This window comes from Lagenorhynchus albirostris, chromosome 2 (assembly GCF_949774975.1).
Source record: "Lagenorhynchus albirostris chromosome 2, mLagAlb1.1, whole genome shotgun sequence".
NCBI classification, from domain to species: Eukaryota; Metazoa; Chordata; class Mammalia; order Artiodactyla; family Delphinidae; genus Lagenorhynchus; species Lagenorhynchus albirostris.
In genome coordinates, this window is record NC_083096.1 from 128,758,076 (window position 1) to 128,783,713 (window position 25,638).

General features: G+C 35.3%; 1 protein-coding gene across 1 annotated transcript in view; it reads left to right on the forward strand.

The window, feature by feature from the left end:
* DNAI4 (dynein axonemal intermediate chain 4) overlaps positions 1 to 25,638 on the forward strand; it is a 125,046-nt gene that overhangs the window by 7,960 nt on the left and 91,448 nt on the right. The window contains 4 exon segments of the mRNA XM_060142545.1: positions 1,735 to 1,918; positions 15,878 to 16,062; positions 17,402 to 17,514; positions 23,074 to 23,230. Coding sequence (XP_059998528.1) covers positions 1,735 to 1,918; positions 15,878 to 16,062; positions 17,402 to 17,514; positions 23,074 to 23,230 — 639 coding nt within the window.

The following is a 25,638-nucleotide window of genomic DNA, read 5'->3' on the forward strand; positions in this document are numbered from 1 at the left end:
GATTTTAATGAAAGTAGTCTCTGCAGTAGGAGAGGAGAGGGTGGAATTAGATTGTAGTGAATTATGGAGCATAAGAGGAGTAAGGACATAGACAGGATTATTGACTAATATTTTAAAAAGTGAAGGAGAGATACAGTAATAGATAGTGGAAGACTAGTAATAGATAGGTAAAGGAAGGATTTTTAAGTTGAAGAGATGACTGGAGTACAATTATATGCTGAAGGGAAAAAGATTGGAAACAAGATATAGGAGACCAAGAATTATTGACGGAAGAGTCCCTGAGATGGGAATTCCCTTGCAGTCCAGTGGTTAGGGCTTAGTGCTTTCACTGCTGAGGGCCTGGGTTCCGTCCTTGGGGAACTAAGAGCCCACAAGCTACACGGCATGGCCCCAAAATTTTTTTTTACAAAGGAAAAGAGTCCCTGAGAAAAGTAGTAACAGACAGGTTTCAGAGCACAGGTAGAAAGGTTAACCTTAGATAAGAAGAGCAACTTTTGAACTGAAAGAGGAGGAAAGAAATAAGGATGGATTAGATGAGTTTGTGGGATATGAAAGAAGAATATAATGAAGGTAGAGAAATTTAAGGAATTCTTACCTCATTGATTAATTTGGTTTCCTTGGAAATGTTGGAGTTAAAGTCGTTTAGAGACTGAAGGAGGGAGGATAGGGTATGATACTTTAAAAGAATGTAAATTTGAAATAGTATGAATGGAATTCATTTAGTCATTTATTTAAAAAATACTAATAGTGCCCACAATATACTGGGTACTGTCCTGTGTGCTAGTGATATAGCAATGAACAAGACAAAGTTCTTGCCCTAAAGATGCTTACATTCTAGTAGAGGAGTAGACAACAAACAGTGTCAGGTAGTACTAAATGCCATGAAGAAAAATAAAATATAAAAAGTAGATTGTTGTCATTTTAAACTATTTTATTCTTGTCTGATCTTTTATGAGTAGGAAAGTAAAAGTATTGTTTAAAATGTTTTCTTTGGAAGCACAATGCCTTTTTATAGTGTAAGGGGTGATCATTCTTGTTTTATAGAAGTCTGCAGTACAATCAGAGTACTAGAATGAAAGAATGATTAGGTTTTTGTCTTAAGGAATTTAGAGAATTGATCCAAAAGTGAAATCATATTTTTTCTCCTGGATACAAATATTTTGATTATAATTTCTCTTATTAAGAATTATTATGTAATCGTTCAGGCAGGAACATGATATTCTTTCCCAGGTTTTATTACTCATTCTTCAATCTGCCTGCAAAACTGCGCTCTACACTCATTTGTGCTTACTATGTGTCAGGCATTTCCTAACCATAATATAGAAATTAATACATTTAATCCTCATAATAACCAATGAATTAAGTACTATCTTTATCCTCATCTTACAGATAAGGAAACTGAGACCCAGAGAAATAAGTGTAGACTTTTGATCTGACTGCCTGGGTTCAAATTTCAACTCTAGTAAGAATGTTTCCCTCTAAGCCTCTGTGACTTTATATAAAATAATGTTATAGCAACCTCTTAGAATTATTGTGAGGAAAAAGTGACACAGTGCTTGTAAACATTCTAGAACTATGCTTACACATAATGAGCTCTCAAGTGGCTACTATTTTTTTCTTGTTTATATGTTTAGATTGTTTCCATGTTTCTAAATGAAAATCTACTTTTTTATCATTGGCTAATTTTTCTTCAATCCTGGATCCTCAGTGTTATGTTTTCTTTTCCTGATATAGAAACACTGGCGCACAGTCGAAGAGGACTATTAGCTTTACTGGCCCAGCAAAAGGAGCGCAAATGAAAGGAGGATATATTAGTGCAAACCAAAGCAGAATGGCTGGGTCAAAAAACATGGTGATTCTACCTGACCCCAAAACAGTAGAAAAAATGAATATTTCCTCCACAAAGACAGCCATGCGGGTAATATTCTTTATTAATTCATAATACTTTGAGTTTTTTTTTGAAAATGACACTGGGAAGAACTTGATTGAAATGTTAAAGGTAGAAAGTATGCTGCTTTGAAACAATAACTTCTAATACAGGCATATCTCAGAGATATTGCAGGTTCAGTTCTAGACCACTTGAATAACACAAATATCACAATAAAGTGGGTAACTTGAGATTTTTTGGCTTCCCAATGCATATAAAAATTATTACATTATACTGTAGTCTCTTAAGAGTACAGTAGCATTATGTTTAAAAATTCCAACGTACGTGACTTAATTAAAAAACTTTACTGCCAAAAAATGCTAACCATCCTCTGAGCTTTCAACAAGTCATAGTAACATCAAAGATCACTGGTCACAGATTACCATAACAAATATAATAATAATGAAAAAGTTTGAAATATTGCGAGAATTACAAAAATGTGACACACAGACTCAAAGTGAGCAAATGCTGTTGGAAAAATGGTGTCAATAGACTTGCTGGATGCAGAGTTGTCACAAGCCTTCAATTTGTAAAAAACAGTATCTGTGAAGTGCAATAAAGTGAAGCACAGTAAAATGAGGTATGCCTGTATTGATATATTGATTTTGTTAGAATCTTTGCCATATAACATATCTTACAGCATAATATTGGCAGTTGGCGCCTATAATTCATTATTGGTAGTAAGAACATTAGAGTGGAATGAAGAAAGTCTACTCATGACCTTAAGAATTATTTAGTCAGCTCAGGCTGCTGTAATAAAGTACCATACACTGGGTGGCTTATAAACAAATTTATTTCTTATAGTTCTGGAGTCTGGAAGTCCAAGAGTACGGTGACAAATGGTCAGGTTCTGGTGAGGACCCTCTTCCAGGTTGCAGACCACCAACTTTTATTGTATCCTCACAAGGGGGAAAGAGATTTAGCTAGCTCCCTAGCCTCTTTTTATAAAGACAGTAATCTCATTCATGAGGGCTCTACCTTCATGACCTAATTACCTGTCAAAAGTTTCACCTCCCAATACCATCTCACACTGGGATTAGTGTTCCAGCATATGAATCTGGGGGGTACACAAACATTCAGTCCATAATAATTATATACATATTACGTACACATTATATGCATTACGTGTATGTTATACATATATATTACATAGTATTAACAGCACTATGTAAAAGGTATAATGCATCATGACCAAGTGGGGATAATATATGCAAGATTGTTCCAATATTCAAAAGTCAGTACTTTCCCCCTTATTAGTAGATTGAAAAAGAATCCATGTGATTATCACAACAGATAAAGAAAAAGCATTTGAAAAATTCAATATCCAATGATTATAAAAATTAAAAATAAAATCTTTCAACTAACTTGAAAGAGAAAGGATTTCCTCAGGAGCCATCTGTAAAACCTACAGTTTACATCATACTCAGTGATGAAAGGCTGAATGCTTTTCCCCTAAGATCAGGAACAAGACACGGATGCTCACTTTCATCACTTCTATTCAGCACAGTAGTGGGTGTCCTAACCAGAGCACTTAGGCAAGTAAAAGAAATACAAGTCATCCAAAGTAGAAAGGAAGAAGTAAAATTATCTCAGTTCACAGATGACATAATCTTATATGTACAAAACCCTAAAGATTCCACATTAAAAAAATTGTTAGAACTAATAAATTCAGCAAATTTGCAGGATAGAAAATTGACACACAAAAATCTATTGTTTCTATACACTAGCAATGAATAATTTAAGAAGAAAATCAAGAAAAATAGTTTTGTTTGCAATAGCATCAAAAAGAATGAAATACTTAGAAATAAACTTAACTAAGGAGTTGAAAGATATGTACACTGATAACTATAAAGATTGCTGAAAGAACACAATAATAAATAGGAACACATCCTTTGTTCATAGACTTAATATTGTTAAGATGTCAATACTATCCAAAGCAATCTACAGCTTCAATGCAATCCCTATCAAAATCCCAGTGACATTTTTTGCAGAAATAAAAAAAAACCCATCCTAAAATTCATATGGCCTATCAAAGGAGCCCAAATAGCCAAAACAATCTTGAAAAAGAACAAAGTTGGAGGTCTCACACGTCCTGATTTAAAAGCTTATTACATAGCTTCAGTAATCAACACAGTGTAGTACTGGCATAAAGACAGACATATAGGGACTTCTCCGGTGGCGCAGTGGTTAAGAATCCGCCTGCCAATGCAGGGGACACAGGTTTGATCCCTGGTCTGGGAAGATCCCACATGCCGTGGAGCAACTAAGCCCGTGCACCACAGCTACTGAGCCTGCACTCTAGAGCCCGCGAGCCACACTACTAAAGCTTGTGTGCCTAGAGCCACAACAAGAGAAGCCACCACAATGAGAAGCCCATGCCCACAACGAAGAGTAGCCCCCACTCACCACAACTAGAGAAAGCCTGCACACAGCAATGAAGACCCACCACAGCCAAAAAGAAAGAAAGGAAGGAAGGAAGGAAGGAAGAAAGAAAGAAAGAAAGAAAGAAAGAAAAAGACAGACATAGGTCAATGAAATAATATAGAGCCCAGAAATAATAAGGATATCAAGAAAGGAAGGAAGGAAGGAAGGAAAGAAAGGGAGGAAGGGAGGAAGGGAGAAAAGAAAGAGAAAAAAAGAAAGAAAGAAAGAAAAAGAAAGAAAGAAAAGAAAAGAAAGAAAAGACAAACATATAGGTCAATGAAATAATATAGAGCCCAGAAATAAACCCTCACAATAAGGATATCAAGACCATGCAATGGTGTCTTTTCAACAAAGGTGTTAAGAGAACTGGATATCTACATGCAAAAGAACGAAGTAGGACTCTTACCTTACACCATTTACAAAAGTAACTCAAAATGTAACAAAAACCTAAAAGTAAGATCTAAAACTATAAAACTCTTAGAAGAAAATATAAGGGAAAAACTTTTTGACATTGGATTTGGCAATGATTTCTTAGATATGATATCAAAAGCATATACAGCAAAAGAGAAAATAGATATATTGGACTACATCAAGCATTAGAAACTTCTGTGCATCAAGGGACACAACAACAGAGTGAAAGGCAGCCCATGGGATGAGGAAAATTATTAGAAAATCATATATCTGATAACAAGTTAATATCTGGAATATATAAAGAACTGCAACTCAACAACAAACAGCCTAATTTTAAAAATTGACAAAGGACTTGAATAAATATTTTTCCAAAGAAGATATACAAATGGCTGACAGCACATGAAAAAATGCTCAACATCACACCAGTAATCATTAGGGAAATGTAGATCGGAACCACAGTAAGATACCAGCTCACACCAATTAGGATGGCCACTATGAAAAAAAACCCAACAATAACAGAAAATAACAAGTATTGATGAGGATATAGAGAAATTAGAACCTTTGTGCACTGTTGGTAGGATTGTAAAATGGTGCAGCTGCTATGAAAACAGTATTATTGTCCCTCAAAAATTTAAAAATAGAATTACCATATCGTCCAGCAATTCCATTTCTTGGTCTGTACCTAAAATAATCGAAAGCAGAGATTTGAACAAATATTTGTACAACGATTTTCATCGCAGCATTATTCATAGTCGCTAAGAGGTGGAAGCAACCCAAGTTTCCGTCAACAGATGAATGAATAAACAAAGTGTATGTGTGTATATACCTTTAAAAAGAAGGAAATTTCAACACATACTACAATATGGATGAACCTTGAAGATATTATACTTAGTGAAATAAACTAGTCACAAAAGGACAAAGACTGTATGACTCGACTTATCTGAGATACCTAGAGTAGTCAAATTCATAGAGACAAAGTAAAATGGTGGTCACCAGGGAAAGAGTAAAGCGGAATTATTGTTTAATGGGTACAATTTGCAGTTTTGTGAGATTTTTGTTTTTGTTTTGCGGTACACGGGCCTCTCACTGTTGTGGCCTCTCCCGCTGCAGAGCACAGCCTCTGGACACGCAGGCTCAGTGGCCATGGCTCACGGGCCCAGCCGCTCCGCGGCATGTGGGATCTTCCCGGACCGGGGCATGAACCCGTGTCCCCTGCATCGGCAGGCGGACTCTCAACCACTGCGCCACCAGGGAAGCCCTTTGTGAGATTTTTAAAACGAGTTCTGGAGATGGATGGTGGTGGTGACTGCACAGCAATGTGAAAGTACTTAATGCCATGAACACTTAAATGTGGTTAAGATGAAAAATGTATGCATTTTACCATAATAACCCCCACTGATGAGCTCTACCTGGGTGTGGCACACTGAGAATCCTGGGGCCTTCCCCTGGTCCATGAGATCATGTTCCATGTCAGGAGAGGCAAGCTGAGAAGACCTCAGGCTACTGCCCTATTCCCTCCATGGAGCACTCAACACCTAGAGTGAGGTTGTCACTCATGGAGAAGCTTACCATTGTCTCCACTGTCAACCCCAGAGATCTGGTGCAGAGATATTATCTGGGGAGAGAAGCAAGCTGTACAACAGATAGTTCCTTATATCTTCCATAAGGAACCAGCTTTATTTGCAGCAGAGCATGGAGAAGTTTAAACCTATGAACACCCTCAAAAACAGTGGACATAGTGGTAAAAGGCAATTGCAAGGAAATTAATTGATCTAATGAAGATACACCCTAGACTGTAGGCTACCTAGTTTATAGGGAAACAGGGTATAAGGCAATTCCTCAGCAAGAGAAGCCTTCCTGTAGTGAGAATAAATATTGAACATTGGCATCAGAAACTTCCCTGGAAGGAGCCACAATTTGATTGGATTAGTCTGTAGAGAATTTATGCCCCAGGGCATTGTTGAAAACAATAGAGCAATCAGCTGCCGACTAGTGAAGTTAACAGCTGAGTGTGGTCAGAGTAAGTGTGGAAGAGAGCCCTACCAGTAGCTCTGTCATCGCAGGATGGTTGTGGGCATACCCAAAGCTGCACCTCCCTGAGGAGCAACATTAGTGTGTTAACAGGACTGCAGGGTAGGTGTTGGGAGGGGGCATATTAGTTTCCCAGGAGTGCCTTAACAAAGTACCAACAGCTGTATGACTTCAAACAATAGAAATTTATTGTCTCACACTTCTGGAGGCTAAAAGTCTGAAATCAAGGTGTTAGCAGGGGCGTGCAGCTTCTGAATATGCTAGGGAAGTATCTGTTTCTCTCCTAGATTCTGATAACCCCAAACACTCCTTGGCTTGTAGATCCATCACTCTAATCCTCTCTCTGTACATTGTGTTCTCCCCATTATCTTCACAGTATCTTCCCTCTGCCTCTGTTCAAATTTCCCCCTTTTATAAAGACATCAGTCATATTGAATTATGGCTCAGCCTAATGATCTCATCTTAACTCAGTTAAATCTGCAAAGACCCTATTTCCATAATCTGAGGTACTGGAGGTTAGGACTTCAACATATCTTCTTTTCGGGGACACTGTTCAACCTGCAATGGGAAAACAGACCTCACTAAAATAATCCAGGTTATCACTAAACAAAATATAAACAAGCAAATAGCAATAACAAGCTCTAGGGAGGAGGGAAGTTCTAGTACCCAGAGTTGCTACAATATATTATCTAAAATCTCTGATTTCCAACAAAAAATTGTGGAACATGTAAAGAAATAGGAAAGTATGACCCATACTCAAGAAAAAAAGCAACAGAAGCTGTCTGTGGGAGGAAGCAAATGTCAAATTTAACAGAGATTTAAAAGAAGCCATTATAAATAGCTTCATGGAATTACAGAAACTATGCTTTAAAGAAGTAAAAGAAGATATGATCATGTTACATCAAATATCGATAAAGAGACAGAAATTATAAAAAAGAACTGATGGAAATTCTGGAGCGGAAAAGTACAATAATTGAAACTTTAAAAATTCACTAGAGGAGCTCAACAATGGATTTTAACTGACAGAAGCAAGAATTAGCAAACTAGAAGATAGATCAATAGAGATTATTCAAGACAAACACAGAGTGGGAAAAAAAAGAATGAAGAAAAATGAATAGAGCCATCAAACACCATCAAACACACCAACATATGCTAACTTTTCATCAGAAACAATGAGGCCAGAAGGCAGAGGAGAACAAATTTGAAGTTGTTAAAGAAAAAGCTCAACCAAGAATGTTGTATCCAGTAAAGCTATTATTCCAAAATGAAGATGAAATAAAGAGTCTCCAAGATAAACAAAAACTGAAAGAATTTATTGCTTGCAGACCCACCTTACGGGAAATACTAAGGGAAGTTCTTCAGCTTGAAAACAAGTAACTTCAGATGGTAATTCATATCCATACAAAGAACATCAGTGAACACAATTATGTAATTACAACAACTATTATATCATGTAATTAATGCAACTATTAGTGCATTTCCTCCTTTTTTCCCTCTTAACTGATTTGAAAAACGATTATATAAAATAACATGTATATAATGTATTATTGGATCTATGACACAGAAATGTAATATATGTGTTATGTATTTGGCAGTAATAGCACACAGGAGGTGGATGGGAACAAAGCTGTAATGTAAGCAAATGATGACAAAATGAAAAGTAATAATTATGGCTCTGTTTTCTTATATTTTGTAACAGTAATACATGTAATTTACATAAAAATAATACTACAGAAGGGGGAAATAGTGAATAGAGCTATATAGGAGTAATATTTCAATATATTTCTGAAACTAAGCTGATATAAATCCAAAGCTAATTTTGACAAGATATGTATGTTAAACCCTAGAACAACCATCTAGAAAAACCTCAAAAATATAATGAAAAGATCATTAAAAAATTAAAATGCTACCTTAGAAAATATTCACTCAATGCAGAAAAAAGTAATAAAGGATGAATAGAGAACAAAAAAGACATGAGACATATGGAACACATAAAGTAAGATGGGAGATATAAATCCAACTATATTAAGAAAACATTAAATGTAGATAGATTAAACAATCCAAATAAGGGGGATAGATTGTCAGACTGGCTTAATAAACATGATCCAATGATAGGCTGTCTAGAGGAGACACACATTAATTTCAATATTAATTTCAGACCAATATCTCTTATGAATGTGGGTGCAAATATACTGAACAAAATTCTAGCAAACCAAATCTAACATATCAAAAGAATTATATGCCTGGAGTGCATTAGTCTGCTAAGGCTGCCATAACATAATATCACAGACTGTATGGCCTAAACAGTGTCCTAATCTACTCTTCCTTTAGGGACACTAGTTATATTGGATTAGGACCCACCTTAATGGCCTCATTTTAACTTAATTATCTCTTTAATGTCCCTATCACTAAATACAGTCACATTTAGAGGTACTAGGGGTTAGGGGTTCAACATGTGAATTTTTTGGTGGGGAGAGACAATTCAACCCATAACAGTTACCAAATGGGATTTATCCCAGGGATGCAAAGTACTTTAACATCTAAAAATCAATGTAATACATCTCATATCAGTAGAATAAAAAGCAATGATCATCTAGATCCAGAAAAAGCACTTTTCAAAATTCAACATCCTTTCATGATAAAAACACTTAATAAACTAGGAGTAGAGGGACTTCCTCAACTTGATAAAGAACACTTATGAAAAATCCACTAATATCAACTCAGTCATGCAACTGGATGCTTTCCTTTTGACATCAGGAACAAGACAAAATTTTCTTGCCACTCTATTCAACATTGTACTGGAGGTTCTAGATAGGGCAATTAGGGGGAAGAAAAAGGCAACCAAATTGGAAAGGAAAAGATAAATCTCTATTTGCAGATGACATAATGTTACATATAGAAACTCCTAAGAAATCTACTAAAAAACTATTAAGACTATTGAATTCCCTGGCAGTCCAGTGGTTAGGACTCAGCGCTCTCACTGCAATGGCCCGGGTTCAATGCCTGGTGGGGGAACTAAGATTCTGAAAGCCGTGGCATGGCCAAACAAATGCAAAACAAACAAAAACAAACAAAAATAGAAACTATTAAAACTAATGAATGGATTCTGTTAGGTTGCAGGATACATGATCAATATACAAATAAACTATTTTTTACACTTGCAATAAACAATTTGAAAATTAAGAAAACAATTTCACAATAACATCAAAAACAATAAAATACTTAGGAATTAATTTAATAATAGAAGTGACATCATAAGCTCTGAAAACTGTAAAACATTACTGAATGAAATTAAAGATGATCTAACTAAATGGGAAAGCATCCAAAATTTATGAATTGGAAGACTTACCATTATTAAGATGGTGATACTTTCCAATCTGTTCTATAGATTCAACACAGTCCTTATCAGAATCCCAGCAGACTTCCTTGTGCAAATTGACAATTGATTCTAAAATTCATATGGAATTGCTAGGAACCCAGAATAGCCAAAATAGTCCTGAAAAAGGAGACTAAAGTAGGCAGACTCACACTTCCCAATTTCAACATTTACTACAAAGCAACAGAAATCACGATAGTGTGGTACTGATTGGCACAAGGATAGATATACAGATCAATGGAATAGAATTGAAAGTCCAGAAATAGACCCATTACATCTATGGTCAACTGATTTCTGATAAGCGTACCATGACCATTTAAGAGGGAAGGGATAGTCTTCAATAAATGGTGCTGGGATGACTGGATAGCCACATGCAAAAGAATAAAGTTGGACCCTTGCCTCACACCGTATAAAAATTAATTCAACATGAATCAAAGACATATGTAACAGTTAAAACCAAAAACTCTTAGAAGAAAACATGGTGGTAAACCTTCATGACCTTGGTTTGGTGAAGGATTCTCAGATATGACACAAAAAATATGAACAACAAAAGAAAAAAAGCCAGATGAATTGAACTTTACCAAAATTAAAAATGTTTGTGCTTCAAAGAACATAATAAAGTAAAAAGTCTACCCACAGAATGGGAGAAAATATTTGCAAACAATATATCTGTTAAGGGATTTGTATCGGGAATATATAAAGAATTACAACTCAATAATAAAAAGACAAAATTCAATTAAAAATTGGGCAAGGGATTTGAATGCTCATTTCTCCAAAGAAGGTATACAAATGGTGAAAAAGCACATGGAAAAATACTTGACATCACTAGTCATCAGAGAAATGCAAATCAAAACCACAGTGTGACCTTTACTTCATACTCAGTAGGATGGCTAGAATCAAAAAGTCAGATGACAAGTGTTGGCAAGGATATCAAGAAATCAGAATACTACTGATAGGAATGTAAAATGTCCTGCCACTTTGGAAAACAGTCTGGTAGTAATTCAGGTGTTTAAACATACTGTTATCATATGACCCTGCAATTCTACATATAGATATATACACCCAAGAGAAATTAAGATATATTTCCAACCCAGAAAGTTGTACATGAATGTTTATATCAGTATTATTCATAATAGCCAAAAAGTGGGAACAATGCAAATGTCCATCAGTGGACAGATGGCTAAACAAAATGTGGTATATTCATACAGTAGAATATTATTCAACCACAGAAAAGGAATGATGCATGCAACAGCATGGATGAATCTTGAAACCATTATGCTAAATGAAACAAGCCAATCAAAATACCACACACTATGTGATGCCACTCACATGAAAGTCCAGAATAGGGAAATCTATAGAGACATGAAATACCTAAGTGGTTGCCCAGGACTGGGAGGAAGACAAGGGTTAGGGAATCAGAGTTAAAGGATACAGAGTTTCTTCTTGAGGTGATAAAAAATTTCTAAAATTAACTGTGGTGATGATTGCTCATATTTGTGAATACACTCAAAACCACTGACTTGTACACTTTAAAAGCTATTTAAAAAGATAATTATGCAGATTGTGTGTAACTTTATGCCAATTTTAAATTTTGCAAAATTTGCAAATGAATATAAAATGGAAAGATTCCTTAAAAACTTACATTTTACCAAGAGACAAAAATGAAAATTGGAAGATATTAAAGAAATTAATATGAGTAATTTAAAAATCTTTCTTCAAAGATAATTCCAGGCTCAGATGGTTTCACGAGTGATATATGCCAAACACATAAGGACAAAAACAGAACAGAAGAAATGGGTATACTCCAGAACTCATGTTATGAGGCTAGAAATATCTTGATATCAAAATCTGACTACAACAGTATGAGAAAGAAACATTACAAGTCAATATCTCCAAACATAGATGGAGAAATCCTCAATAAAATGTTAACAAAATTCAATAATAATAAAAAGAGATAGTACATCATGAGCTACATTTATACCAAGAAAGATTGGTTTAACATTTAAAAATCCATTAGTGTAATTCACCACATTCATATATAGCTTAAAGGAAAAAAGCATATGATCATCTCAATACATAAAGTATTTATTTGATAAGATTAAAATTTATTCATGATTTAAAATGTTCTTATGAAACTGGCAATCACAAGGAACTTCCTTAATCTGATTTATAAAATCCTGCAGCACTGGTTGTATTTAATGGTAAAGCATTCCTAAGAAGGATCCACTTCTATCCAACATTCTTGGAAGTCTTAGCCATTTCAGTATGGCAAGAAAAAGAAATGAAAAATGTAAGCATTGGAAAGAAAGAAACGAAACACTGAATATTTGTAAATGACACAATTATCTACATGTAAAATTTTAAATCACCTATTAATAATTATCAAATTAATAAGAGTTTAGCAAGGTTATTGGATATTAAAAAAAACAACCAAGAACAATTATATTTTTATATACCAGCAACACACATTTCAAAAATTACATATTTTTCTAATGATACCATTTATAATAGCACTAAAATGTATTAAGTACTTGTGGATAAATATAACAAAGATGCACATACCTATACTGTAAAAACTGTAAAATTTTACCGGGAGACATTAAACAAGACCCAAACAAATGGAGAGCTAGAACATGTTTATGCATAGAAAGAGTCAGTATTGTAAGTATATCAATTATACCCAAATTTTGATGTATAGATTTTTTGCAATTTCAGTCAAAATCTCAGTTGTTTTTCATTGTATTTTTTTCAGGAACTTGTCAAGGTAAGTCTAAAATTTATATAAAGCTGCTGAGGCTTAGGTATAACCGAGATACTCTTGAATAAGAACTTTGTGGAAGGACTTGCTCTCCTAGATACCAAGTTTTATATAAAGTGTAACATTAACAAAGGTATAGACAGAGAGCCTACAAGTGACTCAGGCACATATAAACACTTGTTTTATAATAAATGTGCACTAGAGAGTAATGGGGAAATAACAGGATTTTCAAAAATTCTTGTTGAGACAATTGGGTATTCACATGGAATAAAAATATATTGGCTTTCTTCCTCATACTATACACAAAACTCAATTCCGGGTATATTATAGATCTAAACATGAAAAGCAAAAATATCTTCATAATTTCAGGATTGGGAATGGTTTCTTGGATGAGACATCTAAGGCATAAACCATAAAGGAAAACATGATAAATTTGACTACACTAAGATGAAGAACTTCTATTCATTAAAAGATACTACAAGGAAAATTCAGCCATAGAGTGAAAGAAGACATTTTCAACACATAAAACAGAAAGGGTTCATAGTCAAAACATTTAATGAACTCTATCATCAATTTAAAAAAAGACGGAACTCAACAGAAAAGTGTGCAAAGGACTTGTATGGGATATTTTCCTTCAAAAAAAAGGAAGTCAAGATAGGAATAAACACATGAAAAGAAGTTCAATTTCATGAAAATTAAAGTCAAAATGAGATACCTGTATACCTATACCCATACTGGTTTAAATTTCTAAATCTGGCAGTGCTAGTTGTTGATGAGAATGTAGAGTAACAGCAACTGTCACAATGCTGGCAATCTTGAAAAGTTTTACAATCAACTTGGAAAACAGTTTGGTGTTATCAGGTTGACTCATCAATTCCACATCTATCTATCCCCTACAGAAATACATTTTCATGTTTAACAGTATGCTTTCACATTAATGTTTATTGAAACAGTTTTCATGATGGCCAAAAACTGGGAAACAATTCAATGTCTGTTAAAAGTAAAAGAGATAGATAAAATAGGATATACTAATCCAACAGACTACAGTCACCAATAAATGAATGAACTATTATACATGCAACAACATGGAGAGATACATAAAAGCATACTGTTGAACAAAAGATGTCAGATAATTCCATTATAATATATGGCTATTTATATAAATTTTAAAAACAGGCAAAACTAAATTACATTGATAAACTTGGTAAATATCAATACTAAGTGCTAACCAAAATCTGGAGCAACCAGAACTCTCATACTTTGTTGGTGGCAACCACTTGGGAAAACCTTTCAGCAGTATCTACTATATGTGAACATATAAATAATCCAATAACCAGGAATTTCACACAGGTATACACCCAACATAAATTCATACAGTATAGTCAGCAAAACACACGTACAACCATCTTCTTAGTGGCATCATTTGTTTTTGTTTTTTTTAAATATATTTATTTATTTATTTTGGCTGCGTTGGGTCTTCATTGCTGCTCGCGGGCTTTCTCTAGTTGCGGCGAGTGGGGACTACTCTTCGTTGCAGTGTGCGGGCTTCTCACTGCAGTGTCTTCTTTTGTTGCGGAGCACAGGCTCTAGGTGCGAGGGTTTCAGTAGTTATGGCACATGGGCTTAGTAGTTGTGGCTCGCGGGCTGTAGCGCTCAGGCTCAGTAGTTGTGGCGCATGGGCTTAGTTGCTCTGCAGTACGTGCGATCTTCCTGGACCAGGGCTGGAACCCATGTCCCCTGCATTGGCAGGTGGATTCTTAACCACTGCACCACCAGGGAAGCCCAGTGGCATCATTTGTAATAGGCAAAAATTTGGAAACTACAGAAATGTCCATGAACAATAAAATAGATATATAAAATTGTGATATATTCACACAATGGAATATTGTACAACAATGAAAATGAACCATCTACAGCTATACTTAACAATATGAAGAGGTCTCACAAATATAACATTGAAAAAAAGAAACCAGATACCAAGGGTATGTGCTTCATGATTCCATCAAAGTGAAGTTCAAAAACAGGCAAAACTAATCCATGGAGTCAGTATAATCATTACCTTTGGTGGGAGATAGTGACTCTTATGGAAGGAACTTCTGAGATGCTAGTAATTTTCTGTTTCTAAATCTGAATGCTAGGTACCTGGGTGTCTTCTGTTTATGAAAATTTATTAAGGTGTGCATTTATATGTGCACATCTCTATGTATATTTTACTTGAATATAAGTTATAAAAAGTAAGTGCTATTGTTTAGGAATGCATACTTAATAAAACTTTAAAAAGAAGAAAGAAAATAATTACCAAAATCAAGTTAATGATATTCACTGGGGAGGAGGGAGAGGCAGTAAACCAGAAGAAGCAAAAGCCAGGGGAGCTGCTTGTGATCTAGGAGGGGCAAAGTCTCCTAGAGGTTCTATCAATGTTCTAATTTTTTACTTTAGTTATGATTATAAGAACATTTGCTTTGTATTATTTAACTATATGGTTATGTTTTATTATATTTCTGTATGTGTTAAATTTCATAATTAAAAATATTAAAAATTAACCAAAAACAAATAAGCCAAAAATATGTAATAACTTGGCTAATGTTTATTAATAAAATGTTAAATGAAAAGTTTTGGTTTTTAAAGCTTATACATAAAAAAATTAAATATACCAAAATATTAACAATCTGAATGAATTATCTTTCTATATTTTTGAATTTTCTCAAAATTAGTATATATTTCTTATATATAGGTAAAAGATGAATAAGACTTTTTAAAAAGTGTATGCCTCAGTTAAGAAACTTTTTAAGCATAAAATCTTTTATCATTCAATTTTTCATGTTTGTCCTATCCTACAAACATTGTATTTATCTTTTTTCTACTATTTTTCCTCTCTCTTTTTTAGGGCCTATCATTCAGAAACCCTGTCTTTTTTACTTATTTTATTTTAAATAACTGTTTTCTACAGGTGACTGATATACATGGAGTTGATGTTACTCCCAGACCTCTTTACCATCCAGATCCATATACTGGTACAGCAAAGCCAAATAAACTATTGACATCACAAGAAGGATCACGTACATCAGACTTTATAGCTTCCTATAGCCTTTATCAGAATACAATAAATCCTAGTACGTTAGGGCAGTTTACAAGGTAGCGTATACTATTCTATGATTCTTTTTTTATATCTTATGTATTTTCATTTAAGTTGCACATATGTAACTTAGATGTCAGTTGTCCCCAGTCTCCCAGCTCTGTTCTCTCATCCTAGTGTGCCACCTCTGTGTTCCTCTCATGTTTTAACTAGATGTAGAGCTTGCATGTCAAGTGTTCCCCTACACTTACACCAAAACATTTGTGAAAAAATATACAGATTTTACTCAAGATTTCCTGAGGAGCCAAAAGATGTGACCTAGCATCACAGACGTGTTTCTTCAGTTTCTTTCATGCTGCAGTTTAGGAGCCTTCCTTTTTTTCCCTCCCTATTCTTCCATACAAATCCTTGTTCTCCTAGGGTTTGATTTCTCTCTTGTTTTATAACTTTTTTTTTGGTAAATGACATGTTTTGCATTTACATATATAGATACTTATATAATTGAAAATTTTTACTGCTTCCAATAGAGAAATGCAGTCTTTGCCATAATAAAACAGTACTCCTAAAACAATCTAAAGATTATGGGGAAATACTTTAGTGTTTAACTTTCAATCTGATAAATTAAAAGTTCCAGATGTTAACTAAGCACGAAATTTTAGGAGAAAATATGCTGCTCTAGAGTCTGCCTCCAAATTAGCATACAGAAGCCATGGGAGTTCTCCGCAAAACAAAGGATATTCCAGTAAACTGAAACCAACCTTTTGGAGGGCAGTTGGAACTATAAATAAAAGGAAAAAAGTATGTAATATCATGGAGTAATGTTAAGTTTCTATGTTTAAAGGAAATTATTTTTGGATTCTTCAGTGTATTGATTTCCCACAAAGTATATAAATTTTATTTTAAATTAAGTCTTGAGAGGACATTTATCAAATTGAATAAATTGCATTTAATATGGGATTTGAAAAATGAGTAAAAACCTGGTGAAAAATGAAGGGTAGACTACTCCAGGCTGAGGCCCTGAGGTAAGAGAGCTCCATAAGTTTGAGAAACTTAAAAAAAAAAAAGTGGGGGGAGAGAATGTTGATAATGAAGATAAGACGGAAAGTCTCGATAGGTAGGCTGTGTTTTGGATTTTTATCCTAAACATACTGTTGAGAATCCGTTGAAGGTCTCTAGGCATAGGTTTGACATGTTTTATTTCTAAAATATATTTAAAATGACTTTTTACTTAAAGAACATTAAATATCAACTCAGTATTTAAAGAACTAGTTTATTTTTATCAACTTCGCTCATATGATTACAGTATATTTGATTTCTCAATCTGATAATGTTTTCATTTATACATTTAATTGCCCATAAAGACATCTAAATAAATAATGTTGTTATTCATTATTAAAGGTCAATTTTAGGAAGCAGTACAGTTTCTAAGTCAAGTACATCCACTACTGAATCAATAGTAGAAGACCTAGAAGAACCATCCTTTAAACGGGAAAGGTTGGCTAGTTTTACAGGTAATGAAAATCCAATCTTTTATTTCAGTAACAGTTCATTATTTCTTTAGCAAATATGCTCATTATTTTTTGGGTGCTTGAGATAGCAGAACTATGGTAATCATTCCCAAATGCTGGCCTGTGCAGTAGCTACATGAGAATTACCAGGGTAATGTTTATATATTTTTTAAAATTCTCAAGTGACTTTCTTGCACCACCAGCCTCAGTAATCACAGACCCTGTTTTTTTTGTTTTTAATTTTAAAAAAATATTTTATTTATTTATTTTTGGTTGCATTGAGTCTTTGTTGCTGTGTGCGGGTTTTCTCTACTTGTGGCGAGCAGGGGCTACTCTTCATTGCGGTGCATGGGCTTCTCATTTCTGTGGCTTCTCTTGTTGCGGAGCACGGGCTCTAGGTGTGCGGGCTCTAGACCACGGGCTCAGTAGTTGTGGCACGTGGGCTTAGTTGCTCCCTGGCATGTGGAATTTTCCAGGACCAGGGCTTGAACTTGTATCCCCTGCATTGGCAGGTGGATTCTTAACCACTGCACCACCAGGGAAGTCCCACAGACCCTGTTTTAAAAGAGCTCAGCTTCTAACTCAGGAGACAAATAATTGTGATACACTGTGATCAATGCCATATTAAGACATGTGCAGAATGTGATGGGAGTACTTACAAAGAAAATATTAACTACTGTGAAGTGGAAAACAAAAAATGAGAGAACGTTCATAGAGAACATTATTGACTTTTGAATTGGGTTTCTAAAGATAATTAGTAATTTGTCAGGAGAACAAAAGGAGAGGCCCATTCCAGGCAGAAGATAAAATATGAGGTAATGCAAAGGATTATGCAAGTAAAGTTAAAAGAATGAGGAAATAATGGTTGACCAAAAGTGCTGGAAGAAGTGGGTACTTCCTTGAGGGTCAGGATGTCTTTTCCTCTAAGATGATAATGAGGATTAGTGAAAATATTAATAAGGTTGGAAAAGTGCTTGATGGACTCTTCTATTTGGTGTTAGCATATGTAACAGAATGCTTCTGACAAGTAACAGAATACCCAACTACCATTTTTCCCACATTAAAAGAAGTTAAAGGTAGGTAGCTTTTGGCTTTGCTTTTGTGGCTTAATTGTGTCAGAATCTGGATTGGAAGCTCTGCTCTTTTCGTAAGCCTTTTCTTCTTGTTTCTTGCCTCATGGTCTCATGATATGTGCCCCAGCTCTGGGTATTATATCCACATTAAAAGCAGAAAGAAGGAGAAAGGCAGTAGCACCAGTCACATCTCCCTCATTTATCAGGAAAGTAAACGTTTTCCCAGAAGGCTTCCTTTTTCCTGTATATTTCTGTTTTTATCTCATTGGCCAGAACTGTGTCACATTGACACCACTAGCTTCAAGAGAGGCTGGAAAAGCCAAATATTTTATTTCTCAGCCTGTATTAATGGAAAGAGCCCAGGGAGGGGAGAAAGGCTTAGCAATGAAAACTTAAGCAATTAGCAATGTCTGTTGTAGGAAGATGTGCATCCTCTCAGGAGGGGACAAAGAATTGAATTATTGTCATAAGCTCCCCCAGCAGTCTCTACATATATTCTTGCCACCCTCCAATTTGTTTTTCCAAACTGTATGCAGAATTGAACCTGCTCTCCTTCTTGGATGGGACTCGAACCCAGCCAAAATTCAGATTGGGACTTGAATCGACAGGATGGGACTTGAACCCATGGAATGGGACTCAAGCCCAGCCACACCTCAGACTGGGGTCCCTGACTTAGGAGGGGACTCAAATCCACTGTCTTTTAATTGAAGCTGCTCACCTGGTATCAGGACTTACTCAAGCTCAGATTCTTTTATCTCCTTGCAGAAAGAATTCAGCATGAGGCAAAGCGATAGGCAAAGAGTGAGTTTATTAGCATAGGATACTTGTGAGAGCTACAAGTGGGCAGGCAAGGGAGCACAGCCCTGAGAACAGAGAGCGTTACATTTTTATAATCAAAGAAGAAGTGGGGTGGGAAGAGAAGACCACCTTCTTCCTCAGTTTTGGGTAGACGTCAAGGCTTAAATCACTAGTTCCTCCTTTGACCCTGTATGGTCTAATGGGGACGGTCATGATGCTCTTTAAATATGTATATTAGCAGAAGGGTGGTGACATATACTAATATATGGTAATTCATCTCAGGTTTTGGTATAATGTCCCCTTTCACCTACTTTCTTTCCTTTTTCACCTATATTTCTGTCTTGCAGAAATGCTACTCTTCAAGGACTACTAACTCCCTGATTTCATGTAACAAGATTCAGACCGTATATCTATTGTGTTTTAACAATGACGTTTGTGGCTTGAGTGTGCCTGGTGCTTGGATGCACCTGGTCTTTCGTCAAGGTAGTGTAGATTGTTGCTAGGTTACTAGATTCTTTTCTTGAGTGGTCAATAGTTTACAACAGTCTCCCCAAACTCCCTTAAAATTCTCTTTCTGTCTTTAATCCCCTAGTGGGATTTCTAAGCCAACTAATTATCCTACTGTATCCCTATTAGAATGATCTTTTTAATAACACAATCTAATCACATTCTCCCTGCTTAAAGCCCTCCAATGGATTTGCATTCCTCTTAAGATAAAGAAGAAAATTTTTATGTAGTGATTTGCCTTGAGGTCTACCTCTATTTGTCTACATCAAAAACAAACAAACAAACAAACGTAACAAAACTTCACCTCCAGAAGCCTTGAAGAATAATATAGATGTTTATATCGTCTTGGACTGCTGGTGAATTCTAACTACAAAGTCAAGTCTCTAAACTGAGTCACACCCAAAGAATTCTACTTCTACCACCTGGTAGATTAGTATTTCTCAGTCTTGACTGCACATTAACATAATCTGATATACCTTTTATTTTTTATTTTTATTTCTGGCTGCGTTGGGTCTTCGTTGCTGCACATGGGCTTTCTCTAATTGTGGCGTGCCGGGCTATTCTTTGTTGCAGTGCCTGGGCTTCTCATTGCTGTGGCTTCGCTTGTTGCGGAGCACGCGCATGGCACCTAGTCATGGTAGTCGTGGCACGCGAGCTCAGTAATTGTGGCTTGCAGGCTGTAGAGCGCAGGCTCAGTAGTTGTGGTGCACAGGCTTAGTTGCTCCATGGCATGTGGGATCTTCCTGGACCAGGGCTCAAACCCGTGTCCCCTGCATTGGCAGGCGGATTCTTTTTTTTTTTAAACACCTTTATTCGGGTATAATTGCTTTACAGTGTTGTATTAGTTTCTGCAGTGTAACAAAGTGAATCAGCTATATGAGTACGTATATCCCCATATCACCTCCTTCTTGCCTCTCCCTCCCACCCTCCTTATCCCACCCCTCTAGGTGGTCGCAAAGCACCGAGCTGATCTCCCTGTTCCATGCAGCTGCTTCCCACTAGCTATCTGTTTTACATTTGGTAGTGTATGTATGTCAGTGCTACTGTCTTACTTCGTCCTAGCTTACCCTTCCCCCTCCTGTGTCCTCAAGTCCATTCTCTACGTCTGTGTCTTTATTCCTGTCCTGGCAAGTGGATTCTTAACTACTGCGCCACTAGGGAAGTCCCCTATTAGGTTCTATCTACTGTAAGATCATTCATTTTTATAATTAGCATATCTGTGCCATAATGCTACTTTAAGGTATATGTAACTAAATCATAGATGAAGATCTGGTGGTCTTAAAGAAAGAAAGTTTAGAGAATCAAGAACCAAAATTTAGGGGCTTCCCTGGTGGCACAGTGGTTGAGAGTCCGCCTGCCGATGCAGGGGACACGGGTTCATGCCCCGGTCCGGGAAGATCCCACATGCCGCGGAGCAACTGGGCCTGTGAGCCATGGCCGCTGAGCCTGCGCGTCCGGAGCCTGTGCTCCGCAACGGGAGAGGCCACAACAGTGAGAGGCCTGCGTACCACAAAAAAAAAAAAAAAAAAAAAAAAGAACCAAAATTTCTAGTCTCAAAACTGCCAGTATTCCTGTGTGACCTTAAACTTCTCACTTAGCCTCTCTGTTTCTCATTTTCTTCACTGATAAAACGAACAGTTTGAACTAGATATATCTCCAGTTGTGGCCATATGGGTAATTCATTTACTTTTTCACTTACCTTATATCTACCTTAGCTAGATTTGCTTATATAAATCATCTCTCCCTCATATTTTATTTTATTTTTAATTTTTATTTATTTAATTTTTTGCGGTATGAGGGCCCCTCACTGCTGTGGCCTCTCCCGTTGCGGAGCACAGGCTCTGGACGCGCAGGCTCAGCGGCCATGGCTCACGGGCCCAGCCGCTCCTTAGCATGTGGGATCCTCCCGGTCCGGGGCACGAACCCGTGTCCCCTGCATCAGCAGGCGGACTCTCAACCACTGCACCACCAGGGAAGCCCTCTCCCTCATATTTTAAATTTATTGCATAAATAATAAAAATTAAAGAACATCTTTTAAAAGAAGAATCATCCAATACTGTAAAGCATTAGCAATTAAAAATTTTGTTTCCTCAGCTTCTCCGTATGCATAAGTATTTTAATTGTTATAACCGTAGCGTGGGTTTTGTCCTGGATTATTCTGTCACTTTACATTTTATCACAAACATTTTCATATGTTTTTAATGTCATATTTAATTACTAGTTAATATTCATAGATGAGTATACTATTATTTATTTAGCCATTCCAAATGTTGATGATTGGTTTGTGAAATTAGTAGCTTATAGTTTTCTTAGGTTATAAGGAGAGTGTTTTTCTCAGGCTTTGGGCCTTCTTAAGGAGACTGAGCCTTAATCTCTGGAAAGTGTATACCCTTAAGTCTTGTTTTCCTAAAGCTTTTCAAGCTTTACCCATGTCAAAGCCTCAGGTATCCCTGCTTCACACGCTGTTTTTAACAGAAAACATTGAACTCTGACCTATATACCGTGTCATGGCTCTTTATTACCCATACAACCAAGTCCAGACTCTCTAGCCCTGACACTCCATCCTCAGTGAAATTTTTCAAGAATCTGGGACTTCTGACAAGACTACAGGCTTGAGGCTAACCCTTTTCAGTGTATGTTTTGCATGGATATTGAGCCTCTTTTTCTGCTATATTTAACCACAACTTTCACTGGAGAGTCTTTTTAGCTCTTGGTGAAGATGATTAGAGGTGAGCTGTAATCTAAATCAAAAGTCAACCAGTAAGAAGGACAAACAGAATAAAAGGCTGTTGTAGATATAGACTAGAAATTAGCTTCAGGGCTCAGAGAAGGGTTGCATATTATCTGGGAAATACACTTGCCCATATGTCTCTTGAGTTGTATCAATAGTTGTTCACCCCAATCTCCCTGTTAGTATTATAGGATAGATGTAATGGGATGCCCTTGTAGTCATGACTACACATTTGAGATTGGAGTAGGCTTGATGTATCAGCAACAGAGATGGTTTATGAGCCATAGGATCCAGTTTGGCTTCAGAGGGATTAAATAGACTACATCTCACAACATGGCCTGTTCCTGGACCGTGTAATGCCACCTGCAATGTATGACTCGTCATGGTATTTTGATGAAATGAAAATTAAAAATAACAATTAGTAAATGATTTTTATTAAGTCATGTATTTTAGATTTACAAGTTATTAGGGCAACACCTGGAAAAATTGTAACAAAAGAAGACCTGGAGAAGACTATAGAGATAATACTCACAGAGACAGAAACGATGAACTTTTTTAACCTACCAACAGTCATGGTTTCTGTAGAATCTGAAGAAGCTGAGAAAGTAAGGTATGTATTGTTCAGTTGTTTACATTGCTTTTGTAATTTAAATGCTAAATCAGAGGCTCTTATCCTTGTTTCTGTCTTTGGGGATTTCTGGATAAACACTGGTGGTACATGTGCCTGGTGAAATTGTATATAAACTTACATATGTGCCTCATGAAATTACATGTAAAGTGTTTATGCTGTATGTTTTTCCTAGAAGAGGAACCCATAGCTTTACCATATTCTTTAAAAAGTAGGTGAGCTACTAAGTTAAATAATAAAAGAAATAAAGGAGGCTTCTAAGTCTCAGTATAGGTTTTAATGATTTTTTCTTTTATGCATATATGAATTATTTTCAAGTTAAAAAGAAATGACTGTCATTTTTTATATTTAAAACTTAAAAGGGAAAATATGTTATGGGGAAATGACTGAATTAACTATTGAGAGTAGATTTTCCATTTCTCTTTATTAATGAATATAAATGGATCATTAGTTTTTGCCTCATGTTATTTTGAAACTCTCCTGTTAGGCACATACACATTAAGGATTGTTATGTCTTTTTGGATATTTGACCCCTTTATCATTATGTAATGCCCCTCTTTATCTCTGATAATTTTCCTTGCTCTGAAGTCTGCTCTGTCTGAAATTAATACAGCTACATAAATAGATTATTAATATAATTGTTCAGATTAGTTTTCTTCAAATATAATAAGAATATGATTTATAGTACTAAAAAATTCATCACTAAAATAATTTTTATGGTATTATTTTTGTTCAAATATAAAATCTTGTAAAATTGTTTAGACTATATAATATAGTACAATTAGATCTCAAATAGCATACTTTTTTTTGTTTTAACATCTTTACTGGAGTATAATTGCTTTACAATGGTGTATTAGTTTCTGCTTTATAACTCAAACAGCATACTTTTAAAGCTCATGACATAAGGGAAAGCTCCCAGGACCAGAAAAAGGAAAGGAAAAGAATAACAATGGGATAGATAAGTGATCTGAAATCATAGAGGGAGAGATGCTAGAAGCAAATGTTAATATTAGCACATGGATCTAGAGTCCACCAGTAAGTCTTGGATCCCCCACAAATTGAGACAGCTGAAGGAGAGATTCTTATATTAAACCAAGACCCTTACAAGGATCTCAGTTATCTCATAAGCAAATACATAAGCAAATACAAATTTTCTCTGGAGGAAAGCGTATCCCATTTAGACTCTTAAGGTTCATTCAGTTTGAGTTTAGTAAAAATACACCAAACCAATAAAGAAACAAGTCATTATGAATGAGAATTTTAAAAATAACAATTCCTAGATCTAAATCCTGAGGACTATGGGTAATGATATTATCAAATATAAAGTATAAAATATATGTGAAATATTTAAATAAAAGATAGAGTTAAAACATCATTAACACTAAGAAGCTATCAAAATGATTACTTATAAGACAAAAAATTTAAAAAGAATTTTAAAATAAAGTATGTTTATAATTGTTAAAATTAAAAAGTAAATATTGATTTAATCTTTGATATTAAATATTGATTTAATCTTTGATATTAAATAGATATTGATAATAGACTAGAGGTCTAACATACACCTAATCAGTTCCAAAAGGGCAGAATAGAAAGAATGGACGAGAGTTACTATTCAAGGAGAGTAAGTAATTCCCCAAACTATTGAAAAACACCATTCCACAGAAATAGGAATAAATAAAAAGAAATCCACACACACACAAACGGGACGCATTGTACTCATACTCCAAAATACCAAATATTAAAAGAAGATTTTAAAAACAGAAGAAAAAATATAAAGAACACATCATCTACAGAGAAACACACCAATAGCATTATTAGGGATAAAGAGTGTGGTTTCATAATGATAGGAAGGTATAATAATTCTAAACTTGAAACTCCTAATAAAATAACCTCTTAATGTATAAAGCAAAAACTGGAAACTTGATAAGTATCTTATTAAAGTAAGAGGTATGGATATACCTCTCTTAATTATTGATAAGTCAATCAGATAAAATTAGTATAGTTATAGAAAATTTGAACCAAAAACATAATTTAATGGTCATATATAGAACTCTGAATTTAACAATTAGATGATACACACTCTTTTCAATCACACATGGAACATTTACAAAAATCATCCATGTACAAGGCCATGAAGCAAGGTTTCAAAAATTTCAAAGAAGTAGTGTCAGACAAACTAAATTCTCTGACCACAGTGGAATGAAGTTAAAAATTAATTACATAAATCTCAACTAAAACATAGATGCATATTCACATACACTTTTGGAAGTTAAAAAGCACATTTTGAAAATTCCTCATGAACCAAAGAAGAAATCATAATGGAAATCAAAGAAATACTCAGAACAAAACAATTATGAAAATAATACTGCGGGATGAGACAAAAGTAGTAC